Genomic DNA, 13,103 nt, shown 5'->3' with positions numbered 1-13,103 from the left:
TGGGAGTCAGTAGGTTTGTAGTAGATGTCGGTCAATAGTCTGTTTCCTGTGATGGAGACGGTGAGATCCAGAAACAGTTGGGAGATGTTGGAAATGGTCCAAGTGAATTTGAGTGCAGGATGGAAATCAGTTGTAAAGTTGATGAAGTCAGTGAGTTCTGCAAGGGTGCAGGAGGCAGCACCAATGCAGTCGTCAATGTAGCGGAGGTAGAGTTCGGGGATAGGGCCAGTGTACACCTGGAACAGTAGTTGTTCAATGTACCCTACAAAGATTCTGGTTTAGATGAAGTTGTAGATAAGCTAACAAAGAAGTAGGAGAAAGTATTCCAATACAGGTTACAAGTGCCTGACATATAGACACCCTGTGTATACCAATGAGTGTTCGGGAGACCAGTGGGATAGATGCAACTTTCACGGAGCTGGGAGTGCTGAGCAGACTCACTCACTGGCTCACTGAATCAGTGAGTATGGCTGGTGGAGTTCTCCCCATGCCTGCATGCTCTCCCGTCACTGCTGTTTCTGTGATCTCCCCCCTTTGCACTATTTTTGTTTATTTCCAATTTGTGAATGGTTTGAGTTACGGGGAGTTCTCAGGAAAGGAACCCTGTTGTCACCCGAGGACTGGCTGTGCAGATCCAGACAAGATATCCAGGAATGAAAGCAAGTGGATGAGGATTAGTCAACACCTTTGAAAGACAAACAAACCCAAGTCAAAATGTACTGTGGGCTACTTCTTGAATTCATCTAGGATTCAGAGTGTTAGTAATCTGCTATAACCGTGTTTGTTCTCTAGACAAATCAATGCAGGTACACACATCGTTCCTTGCTGTGGGTGTCTTGTAAGATTGAGAAGTTTTCTCTCATTCTGCAAAACAACAAAACCAAAGAGCTGCAGTTTGGACATTTTATACGGGACTGGGGCTGATAGCGGAGAAAGGCTGCGGTCAGTTTTTTAACAAGGGATGTCACAATCAGTGGGTCCCAAGATGGCCACGGGACCTCGTGACCAGCCACAAAAGCAAAAACCCCACAGCCCAGTCTCTAGGTTTCTGCAAAGCCACGGCCAGAACAATGGATGGATATTGGCCGTGCAGAAACCTGCGAAACCAGGTCGAAGTCCAGACACTGGGGCGCTGACATCAGCATACTCACAATGCCCCAAGCCGACCTACACAGTTAATCTCGTTAAGGGGGCACAATAGGCCATAGAAACTTACCTGGCAAGAGATGGGAAACCAGTTAAACCCATCACCTCTCAACGAGAAACAGATTAACAGACCGTCTGGCCATCACCGGTACCCCCCTGGACATAACGCAGATCAAAGAGAAATCTCAAATACCCATCTTTGAAACAGAGATCCCGAGATCTGGCGGGAGATACGTCGGGTCAGAATTAGTATAACTGGCCACGATTTTGGGGTTTTAAACTCACGAAAAACACACGCAAGGAAGGAAGAAGGGTCAAGCAAGTCAGGAGGGATGCAAGACAGAAGTCAGAGGAGGCAACAAACGGCACGGAGAACGGAGACTCACCGAGAAGAACGGAAGGAAGAAACTCACGGAACAAGCATGACCCTCACGGAGAACAGCGGAGAAGCAGCACGAACAGCCAGTAATCCCAGTAATAGCCCCATGGTGAGCATGTACCCCGATCCTGCACATCCTGGACATAGTTTCAGTGTAGAGGGGAGGGTGGTTTAATTAACGTGGGTATATAAGTAAAGATGTGTTGGCCAATTTTGCGATGTGTCGTACGTTCCCCATCTTACAGTCGTGTATATGTCTTGTAGAACTGTACGTTTTATGATTCATAGTCAAAAGTATTCATGTATATGTCTTGTAGAACTGTACGTTTTATGATTCATAGTCAAAAGTATTCATGTAATTCGGTATATGTCTTATAGAACTGTGAAGAGCATTCATGTACAATAGTCCCAAGCGCTCAATAAAAGCCTTTTTCCATTTAAACCCTGGTCTTCAAATCTGGTCTGGTTGAATTTTTCTGCACTATCAACGCTCCTGCATCTAAGTCCAGTGTCTAGAACCGTAGGGGGTGAGTGGGTCGAACCACTCACGGGGAACCAGTGTGCGCGGCCTGGTCAAGGGATCAGAGCAAGGCACGGGGACCTTAGGTCGGGCGAAAGCTCGGCGCAGAAACCACTTACAGTCTACAGCATCTTCGTCCCATAAGCTGCTTAAGCCTCTTTTAATTTAATAATTAATAATTAAATTTAATAACTGCTCAATTTAATTAATACATTTTTCCCCCTAAACTTTAGTAATCTTTTTGTAATATTAAAATTTGAAAAACTAGTTTTTAACTTTTTAAGAAGTCTTTAACTTTAGAGATACAGCACGGAAACAGGCCTTTTGGCTCACCAAGTCCACACTGACCAGCGATCACACTGTACATTAGTGCTATCCTACACACCAGGGACAATTTACAATTTTACCAAAGCCATTGTTTATCCTACAAACCAGAGCACCCGGAGAAAACTCATGCGGTCACAGGGAGAACGTACAAACTCCGAACAGACAGCATCCATAGTTAAGATCGAACCCGGGTCTCTGGCGCTGTAAGACAAACTCTACCACTGCGCCACCACAAAAAAAAACTGGCTATGAACATTGATATAGATTGGGATATGTCAAACACAGCAACTCCTGGGAAGATTTTCAAAAATATCAGAAATTGCAGAAAGATTGATTCAGAAATCAATCCAAGCTGTAACTTTCAAGGCAAACTAACTAGATATGCGAGGACCTGAAAAAGTTAACTTTGTTTCTGATTTTGTTTACACAGAAATAACAATGTAACAACACAAGCACATGGTTTAGCCCGGACATTGTTTGATTCTAATTTGAGCAATCTTCTGGTTTATGACTGGAGCCATGTTTATAAATTGATTTAAGGTGTTTATCCTTGACAGAGAATAAGTTTAACTCAAAAGCTACCGCTTTGAATTTGTATCAAGGACTGGGTGTAATGATAGTCTTTTACTGATTTGGATCACCACATTCATAGTCAGAGAAGGGTCAGTTAGCTAGTGGAGCCCAGCGACTCTTGCTGTTGGGGTGAAAGATACACGCTTTCTTCCAATTTACAAATGAAATACCAAGCCTAACTAATGCCACAGATTGGCAAATAAAGCTCAAGACAATGTCAAAACAAGGGACTGGAGATGATGGTTTACATAAAAAAGACAAAACGTGCTGGAGTGGCTCGGTGGATCTGGCAGCATCTCTGGAGAACATTCTCCACAGATGCTGCCTGCTGGATACTCCAGCACTGTGTCTTTTTTTCTCAAGCAAATGACTTCAGACCATTCAAGCAATTTATTCTGCCCAACAAATATTTAGTACTAAACTTTATAATTTAGGTTAGTTTAGAGGTACAACGCGGAAACAGACCCTTCGGCCCAGAGTCCGCACTGACCAGCGATCCCGTACACTAGCACTATCCTACACACGAGGGAGAATGTACATATTTTACCAAAGCCAAATTAACCTACGTCTTTGGAATGTGGGATAAAACCTGAGCACCCAGAGAAAACCCACGTGGTCACGGGGGGATGTACAAAGGTCGCGCAGACAGCACCCGTAGTCAGGATTGAACCTGGATTTCTGGCGCTGTAAGGCAGCAACTCTACCCCTGTGCCACCACTGCTGTTGTGCCTCCCAAGAGAATCTGATTAAGGAGTAACTTTGGAAACCACATTCTAATTTTGTAACCACATTACAACTACACAAATGCAACTTTTGTAACCACATTACAACTACACAAATGCAACTTTTCTCACATTTCAGCAGCACAGTGCAATACAGAAGCCGACATCATCTTTCTAAACGACGAAGCTAATAATTCCAGCATCATTATCCTGTTTTTACCCTAAAAACCTGTAATTTTCACTTTTTTAATCCCATTCTCTGATGAATGTAAATGCACCAGCCATTACATTCCAAATCATATTCACTCAAAGGACCGAGGTTTTCCCTGTGGCAATTCAAGTCCTTTCATAGATACATAGACAATAGGTGCAGGAGTAGGCCATTCGCCCCTTCGAGTCAGCACTGCCATTCAATGTGATCATGGCTGATTCTCCACAATCAGTACCCCGTTCCTGCCTTCTCCCCATATCCCTTGATTCCGTTAGTCCTAAGAGCTCTATTTTACTCTCCTTTGAATGCTCCAATGAATTGGCCTCCACTGCCTTCTGAGGCAGAGAATTCCACGAATTTACAACTCTCTGGGTGAAAAGGATTTTCCCCATCTCAGTTCTAAGTGGCCTACCCCTTATTCTTAAACTGTGGCCCCTTGCTTCTGGACAACCCCAACATCGGGAACATGTGTCCTCCATCTAGCGTGTCCAATCCCTTAATAATTTTATATGATTCTATAAGATCCCCTCTCATCCTTCTAAATTCCAGTGAATACAAGCCCAGTCTTTCCAATCTTTCCTCATATGACAGTCCCGCCATCCCGGGGATTAACCTCGTGAACCTACACTGCACTGCCTCAATAGCAAGGATGTCCTTCCTCAAATAGGAGACCAAAACTGCACACAATACTCCACGTGTAGTCTCACCAGGGCCCTGTACAACTGCAGAAGGACCTCTTTGCTCCTATACTCAACTCCTCTCGTTATGAAGGCCAACTTGTCATTAGCTTTCTTCACTGCCTGTTGTACCTGCATGCTTACTTTCAGTGACTGATGTACTAGGACACCCAGTTCTCATTGTACTTCCCCTTTTCCTAACCTGACACCATTCAGATAATAATTTGCCTTCCCGTTCTTGGCTCCAAAGTGAATAATCTCACATTTATCCACATTATACTGCATCTGCCACGCATCTGCCCACTCACACAACCTGTCCAAGTCACCCTGCAATCTCCTAGCATCCTCTTTGCAGTTCACACTGCCACCCAGCTTTGTGTCAACTGCAAATTTGCTAATGTTACTTTTAATCGCTTCATCTAAACCATTAATGTATATCGTAAATAGCTGCGGTCCCAGCACTGAGTCTTGTGGCACCCCACTAGACGCTGCCTGCCATTCTGTAAGGGACCCGTTAATCCCTACTCTTTGTTTCCTGTCTGCTAACCAATTTTCTATCCATGTCAATACCCTACCATGTGCTCTACTTTTGCCCACTAAACTCCTGCATGGGACCTTATCAAAGGCTTTCTGAAAGTCCAGGTACACTACATCCACTGGCTCTCCCTTTTCCATTTTACTTGTTACATCCTCACAAAATTCCAGAAGATTTGTCAAGCATGATTTCCCCTTCGCAAATCCATGCTGACTTGGACCGATCCTGTTACTGCTATCTAAATGCGGCGCTATTACATCTTTGATAATTGACTCCAGCATCTTCCCCACCAGGGAAGTCAGGCTAACTAGTCTATAATTCCCTGCTTTCTCTCTCCCTCCTTTCTTGAAAAGTTGGATAACATTAGCTACCCTCTAATCCACAGGAACTGACCAGAATCTATAGAACATTGAAAGATTATCACCAATGCGTCCACGATTTCTAGAGCCACCTTCTTGAGTACCCTGGGATGCAGACCATTAGGCCTTGGGGATTCATCAATCACCTTAATTCTGTCCTCTGCTCTGGTTATTGATCTTCAGTCCACCAAGAACTGTTTCTTATTGAGATTTTTTCCTACCCAGATAATCCATGATCTTAAACACCTCTGATAAATTTCCTGTCAGCTTTTTCTTCACCAAAGAGAACAAATCCTGCTTAATCCTTCAATAACTTTCCTCATTGTCCACAACTCTGCTAATCTTTGTGTAATCTACAAACCTACTAATCAACCCACAAACATGTTGGTCCGAATGTTATTAAAGTCTGATATAACTTCCTGGGTTTAATACTCTATCCGTGTACTTATAAAGGCAGCGATACAAATAATGTTCTGAACTGCTACGCTCAGGACTGAGCCAGGAGATTCTGGATTGAAGTCCCACTGATCAAACTTAAGTCTAAATCTCCAGGCTGTTGCTCCAATGTTATATTTTGAGATAGCAATTTTTAATCAAAACTTAGTAACAGAGCTCAATTGCATAGGGCCGCTGGTCTTGCAGACAAGAAGTCTGGAATACAGAAACACAAGAACAAATTCGACCAAGGTAGCTGGGAAATTTAAATTTAGTTAATTAAATAAACCCTAAATAAATTCATGAATGGTTTAGTTTAGAAGTACAGCACGGAAACAGGCCCTTCAGCCCACCGAGTCCACGCCGACCAGCGATCGCCACACATGAACACTACCCTACACACACTAGTGACAATTTTACACTTATAAGCCCAAGCCAATTAACCTACAAACTTGTATGCCTTTGGAGTGTGGGAGAAAACGTATGCAGGACACGGGGAGAATGTACAAACTCCGTACAGACAGCACCCATAGTCAGGATGGAACCTGGGTATCGGGCACTGCAAGCGCTGTAAGGCAGCAACTCTACCGCTGTGCCATCGTGCCGCCATATGATTGTAAAATGGTGACCAGATGATTGCAAAATCTCACCTCAATATTATTAATGAAATCTGCTGTCTTGACCCATTCAAGGCTATTTATGACTCCATATCCAGAGCATTTAATTCTTAACTGCCCAGAACGTCAATTCAGTTTTTAGACAAAGCAGGTAGAGTAATGATAAAGATGGACACAAATTGCTGGAGAAACTCGGCGGGTCAGACAGCATCTCTGAAGCAAAACGATAGGTGATGTTTTGGGTCGGGGCCCTTGCTCAGACTGAAGGTTGGCGGTGAACAGCTGGAGGCAAGAAAAGACCCCCTGGCCGCCTTCCTCCTCCCTTGTCGTTTAACCAGTTCCCCAGCTCTCCACAATGTATCTCTCTTGAGATCACACCTTTCCTGGCCACGAATGGGCCCACCAGGCAGAGGTCACTTGTGGCTGGCCCTAATTGGTCTAGGTCTTATGTCGCCTCAAGCTCTTCAACCCCCACCCCGTCCTTTTAGTCTGAAGAAGTATCCCAACCTGAAACGTCACCTATCCTTTTTCTTCAGAGGTGCTGCCTAAACAGTTGAGTTACTCCAGCACATTGAGTCTATCTCTGGTATAAACCAGCATCTGCAGTTCTTTATTTCCAGTCATAATAAATGCTGGCAGATTCACCTTTACCCCGTTGTGAACATTGGATTTTGTCTAGTGGCTACAATGCCGAGAACTATATTCTGCACTCCATATCTTCCCCTTTGCTCTAGCTATTTTACGAGTTTGACTTGACTGTATGTGTATGGTACATCCAATCTGTTTGGATAGCATGCAAAACAAAGCTTTTCACTGTACACATGACGATAATAAACCAAACTGAGCTTTGTCAGCTAGTTCATGTGCTGAGAAATGAGACATCTTCAGGACATATTCTTGCATTGCTTTTAAATTACATCACCTGAGTTATCTTTCATTATTTATTTCGAGAGGGCTTGTATACAAAAACAGGGATGTAATGCTGAGGCTCCACATGGTGCTGGTCAAGCCGCATTTGGAATATTGTGAGCAATTTTGGGCACCATATCTGAGGAAGGATGTGCTGGCTCTGGAGAGGGGCCAGAGGAGATTTACAAGAATGATCCCAGGAATGAGTAGGTTAACATATGATGATCGTTTGTTGGCACTGGAGTTTAGAAGAACGAGGGGGAACCTCATTGAAACGTACAGAATAGTGAAAGGCTTGGATAGAGTGGACGTGGAGAGGATGTTTCCACTAATGGGAGAGTCTAGGACTAGAGGTCATAGCCTCAGAATTAAAGGATGTTCTTTTAGGAAGGAGATGAGGAGGAATTTCTTTAGTCAGAGGGTGGTGAATCTGTGATTTTTTTTGCCACAGAAGGCTGTGCAGGCAAAGTCAGTGGATACATTTAAGGCAGAGATAGATAGATTCTTGATTAGTACAGGTGTTAGTGGTTATGGGGAGGAGGAGAATGGAGTTAGGAGGGAGAGATAGATCAGCCATGATTGAATAGCACATTTGATGGGGCGAATGGCCTAATTCTACTCCTATCACTTACGATCTTATGATTATTCCCACCAATAATCTTGTGTCATTAATTCCACAGATGCTGCCTGATCCACTGAGTTCCTCCAGCATTTTATGTTTTGCATAAAGAAACGTCTTGGGAGGGGAGGTTTAGAATGGTTTTTGATGTTTAGAGAAATATTGTGCTTGGGAACAAAGAAGGATATACATTTTCTGGACAGATCTACACATTGTCATCTTAAATATTTAGAACTTGCCTGACCTGGCAATAAAGGCATCATGTCTCTGTTGGAGTAAATCTTCCTGTTCTTTTCCATAGTGGGCCATATAAGGTTTGTTGTAGTGCCCATGATAGGAACGGGACGTCTGTTCCCTTGATCTTGACCTTGAATGATGCACACCATTTTCATGCTTGTGTGCGCTGAATCGCTCTCTCGACCTAGATCGGGATTTTTGAAGCTTTTTGTCAGCCAAAGGTGATTTCCTGAGTGCCAAGTGATGACTGGGACATTTTAACGGAGGACTTCGTGACTTGCTGCCATCACTGCTGCTGTGCCGCCTCTTCTTCGGGCTTAAAGCCGAATCTGGACTGCCACTCCTTGACCGACGCACAGGAGGCATTGCTTATCATCAGGCTTAAACAATGCTGCTCATTTATGTTCTATATTATCTGCAAAGCAAAACAATACAAGCATTGTGTAAAATAATAACTAAGTTGATCTTTTTTGTTCTGATAACAGATTGTCATTTTCTTAGTATTGTTTTTACTTGGATTATTCAGGAAAAAACGATACTCAATTATTTTGTGCAGTAGAAAATAGGAGATACACGGAACTGCAGATGCTGGGTTATAGAAATGACAAAGTGCTGGAGTAATTCGGAGGGTCAGGCAACATCTCTGGAGAACATGATGTTTCAAGTCAGGACCCTTCTTAGTTTCATAATAATTCAAGCACATTAATCGAAAGTGTTGGAAATTTGAAGAAAAAATATAGTTTATAGGACTTGTTAATGAATTCTTTGCATGATTGACAGCTCTTGAGGAAACCGACTCAAATACATTTCAAAAGAGGGTTGAATCGCATGTGATTCCTCCTGTGGAACTGATTGTTTGCCTCACTCCATGTCTGAAATAAGTGCCATTAACCAACATATCTGCACCATATTGACCAGGCTTGATTTTTTTATTACGTTCAGTCAATAATGTGAAGTCAATTATGAAAAATCACTGAAAATGTATCTAACTTGCTATCCTTATACCAAATTTAGTGTTACTTGCGTTAAAATTGTAGTTATTAAATATAACTGCTTTGTTGAACAAAAACCCCCGATTATTCTTCTTTCCTCATGAAAGCCTTCTCTCAATGCAGTGCCTGACATTCTTTACCAAAATTTTATTCATGTGCATGTATGCGCTGATGAAATCAATCCTGCCCTGCAATAGTCAATAAATTAATATTAGGAACAAGAATCCTGGTTATTACTTTCTATGGCAACATCAGAGGTGTATTAGCTGTGGCTCACATTTTCTCACTATCCATGCAGATGATGTAGGCAGATGTTCACTGAAGTTACTAAATCATAAGGCCATTCTTCAAGAACTAGAAAGTAAGACAAGCCTAAATGCATCCATTTTGGCCAGCACCTATACAATGTGTCGTAATTTTGTTATAAGAATCATTTGCCCCTATATGGTTTGAATCTTCCAAGCAAAGCCAAAAGGTTTGACAACCATTAATTGAGAAAATAAAGTTTCATAGTACATACCCATCATTTTCTTTCTTCCCACACAAACACCCACACTGAGAACAACCAAATCCAGACAATCAGTCTGAAGAAGGGTCCCGACCCGAAACATTACCTACCATGATCTCCAGGGATGCCACCTGACCTGCTGAGATACTCCAACACATTGTGTCCTTCTTTGTAAACCAGCATCAACAGTTCCTTGTTTTTACACTAACAACCCTACTACCCTTTACCGCCCTTATACAACCCAAGTTTAAGAGTCAGGGTTACAAATTCAACTCAAATTCAGCCCTGATGCAGGATCTCAACCCAAACTGTTGACAATTCCTCCATACCACTTCCCCAGAACGGATACTGCTTGATCGGCTGAGTTTTGCCAGCACATTGTTTTCTTTTTGCCCAGGTTCAGGGGGGGGGAGAACTTGGAGGACAAGTAGTTCTGCTATAACACACCTCTCGAAACTGTGAATTGGATAACTTAAGTAATGAATTAGATAACACTATTTATATAGAATTAGATAACACTATATAGTATTAGTTTCAATTAGGATGCAGTTTCAATTGGTAACTGGAAAAATATTTTAAAATTACTTTGGAAATTGACAAACAGCAAAAAAGCAGTCTTGCAAAAAAGGTGGACGTTTTTTAATGTAACCTGACCACCTCTGAATTACAATGTCAGTCTTAACATGAGAAGTCAAGCACTTTCAATGGGCAGCATCTGTGGCAGGAAAGGACAGGCAACATTTCAGGTGGGACCCTTCTTTAGGGGTACCAACCCCAAATATCATTTGTTCATTTCCTCCACAGATGCTGCCCGACCCGTAGAGTTCACCCAGCACTCTTGGTTTTGGCTCAAGATTCCGGCATGTGCAATTCCTTGTAGCTCAGTTCCATTGAGCATTAGGCCATTCTATTGACACTTGTGCATGTGTATCCTATTAAGCAATGCCTTTAATTTCAACACAAAAGAAACGTGTAGCAATCAAATACTTTATTTTTGAAAATCCTACAGGGGAAATAGCATTTATTTACTTCCAGTCTGAAACTCTCTAGCCCATAACCGCCTTTGACGTGTTTGTTTTATTTAACGCGAGGTTTCCTTGGAACGCAAATACCACTCAGCAACGGAGCAGCCGATGCTGCCTGGGAAGGGGGCATCAGTATAGTGGGCTGGGGATGTGCAGTGAGCTGTCAGCGATGTCCGGGGCTGCCCCCACCTGTCCCCGCTTTCCTCCTGCCACCTCGCTGTTCCCCCCCTCCCTCCTTCCGACGCCTCCCTCTGCTCCGGGCCTCAAAGACCCCCCTTTACACCCCACTCCCCGGGGACTCAAACCCCCCTGAGCCCCAGTCCCAGGCCTCAGCACAAGCGGCACCTCGGTTGCGACCCAAGATTGGTCCGTGTGGGTCCTCCCCTCACCTACCGGTCGGTCGGTCGGCTCGGCCTGCCCTGCCTCGCCTCCCCGCGGTGTCTCCGCTCGGCTCGGCCTGCCCTGCCTCGCCTCCCCGCGGTGTCTCCGCTCGGCTCGGCCGCCGTCGCCTCAGCAACTCCCACCGTCCGCCATCGCGCCCGCGGTCACGGGTCACGTGCTCCGCTCGCCGCCGCCTCCTATTGGCCTCCGAGCGCGGCGGTCGGACGCATGCGCAGTGGGCAGATTGAGCCAAAGCTACTAGAGGAGCAAGATAGACCACTCGACTCTAAAAACCGTAGTAGTTATGGGTACATTCCACACATTTTAGTAGGCAGATTCTGTGTGCTGGACTGGGCAGTGTTCACCAAAGATAATAGAGTAATATCTTTGGTGTTCACAACTCTCTGTGATTTCTTTGTGTATAAAATGTTTGCAAACAAGTACTTTTGTTCAACTTCTTGGCTAAGTTGATAATTGACATTTATAACTATTTCTTGAAGAGTTGCTGCTTCATGATCTTTAAACTTTGGATGTTACTGATTGAATATTTGCACTAGAGATCCACTCTGTCTGTATCAGGCCAATTGATCATATTTAATGAACTGTTCTTCTTTGCGTTCTGTTAATTTTAATTTCACATCCACGAGCTGTATCTCTTTTTGTTTTATTTTTAAAAGTCATGGAAGCAGAGATTAGGCATTTACAAACAATAGAACTCTACTGTATCCACAATATAATTGAAAAGACATTTAACTTTATACTTAGAGCCAAGAAATTTTGAATTGGTGAATTGATTAGTTAAAAACCCTTGACAGCCACTAAAATGACCAATGCTGCATGACGTGGTACAGAAGCATTAATCCAATTCAAATAGACACAGTGGTGAAGTAAATCAACGGGTCAGGCAGCATCTCTGGAGAAAAAGGATGGGTAATGTTTCGGGTTGGGACCTCCTTCAGACAAGGAAGGTGAAGAGTTGGTATAAATCAGGACCTGATCTTCAAGGGGGGGAAGGTGAAGAGCTGGTATAAATCAGGATCTTTTCATTAATTAGCTGATATGCAAAACAGTGCAACCCTGTATATCTCGCACACAAAATGATGTAAATCTTACCATGAATGACAGAGATAAAAAGTGTTATCCTTGTTTATGAAATTCATTTTTGAATGATTTAAAATTGAGGGGGTTGGTGCAATATACTGTTAACCCACAAAAGTGTCGTTATGAGATATTCACATTTGAAAAAGCCATAAGTCACAAAATAAAACAAGAAGGTGCCTATGTTATTTGACCAACTTATCGGTTGAATTTAAATGTGATTTTTTTACAGGTTGTAGGGTAGCGGGTAAGGATCGTGTTAATGCATGTAACTAATTTTTCACAAAAATGAGGGTTACCACTATATTGCACTGACTCCCTCAATTATATGTTAAATTCAAAACTAAACTATGGTAGCAATGTACATTATTCATGTCTAAAGCTAGCACTTCTGTATCAGTGTAGGTATGTATGCATTACATTTTATTACACTAATATAGAATGAAAAGAATGAAAAAATATCTTGACATGTGTTCAGTTATTTTATTCACAATATTAGGATTTCTGGAAATAAGTTTGATGTCACTGATTGCGAATGTGTATGGGTAGGCCCTAATGAAATGTATGTGAGAGAACAGTGATCATGATAGGGAGAACCATGTGCTGAGAAGTGTGTGCATGACTGATTATATATATATATATATATATATATATATATATATATATATAGAGAGAGAGATTGAAAGAAAAGGGTTGCTAAACAAATAATTACACGAAATCACAAGAAAGAAACCAGAGATATATATGTGTGTGTGTGTGTATATATATATATATATATATATATATATATATATATATATATATGCATATACACAAAAACCATAAAGATCAAA

General features: G+C 42.5%; 1 protein-coding gene across 3 annotated transcripts in view; it reads right to left on the bottom strand.

Annotated features, from left to right (window-relative positions):
- The window catches only part of nkap (NFKB activating protein), a 29,059-nt gene that overhangs the window by 14,021 nt on the left and 1,935 nt on the right, over positions 1 to 13,103 (bottom strand). The window contains exons 1-2 of one of the 3 annotated variants that reach the window (XM_078412158.1): positions 11,181 to 11,373; positions 8,274 to 8,681 (exon numbers count right to left, since the gene is read on the bottom strand). In XM_078412158.1, the coding sequence (XP_078268284.1) occupies positions 8,274 to 8,632 (359 nt within the window). In that variant the 5' untranslated portion in view covers positions 8,633 to 8,681; positions 11,181 to 11,373. Of the gene's footprint in view, positions 1 to 8,273; positions 8,682 to 11,180; positions 11,374 to 13,103 lie in introns of those variants that run through there. The other 2 variants (XM_078412157.1, XM_078412159.1) reach the window with 2 other exon arrangements.

This window comes from Rhinoraja longicauda, chromosome 15, assembly GCF_053455715.1.
Source record: "Rhinoraja longicauda isolate Sanriku21f chromosome 15, sRhiLon1.1, whole genome shotgun sequence".
Taxonomy (NCBI): domain Eukaryota; kingdom Metazoa; phylum Chordata; class Chondrichthyes; order Rajiformes; family Arhynchobatidae; genus Rhinoraja; species Rhinoraja longicauda.
The sequence above is the reverse complement of the archived record's forward strand: the minus strand, read 5'-3'. Positions and strand labels throughout refer to the sequence as shown.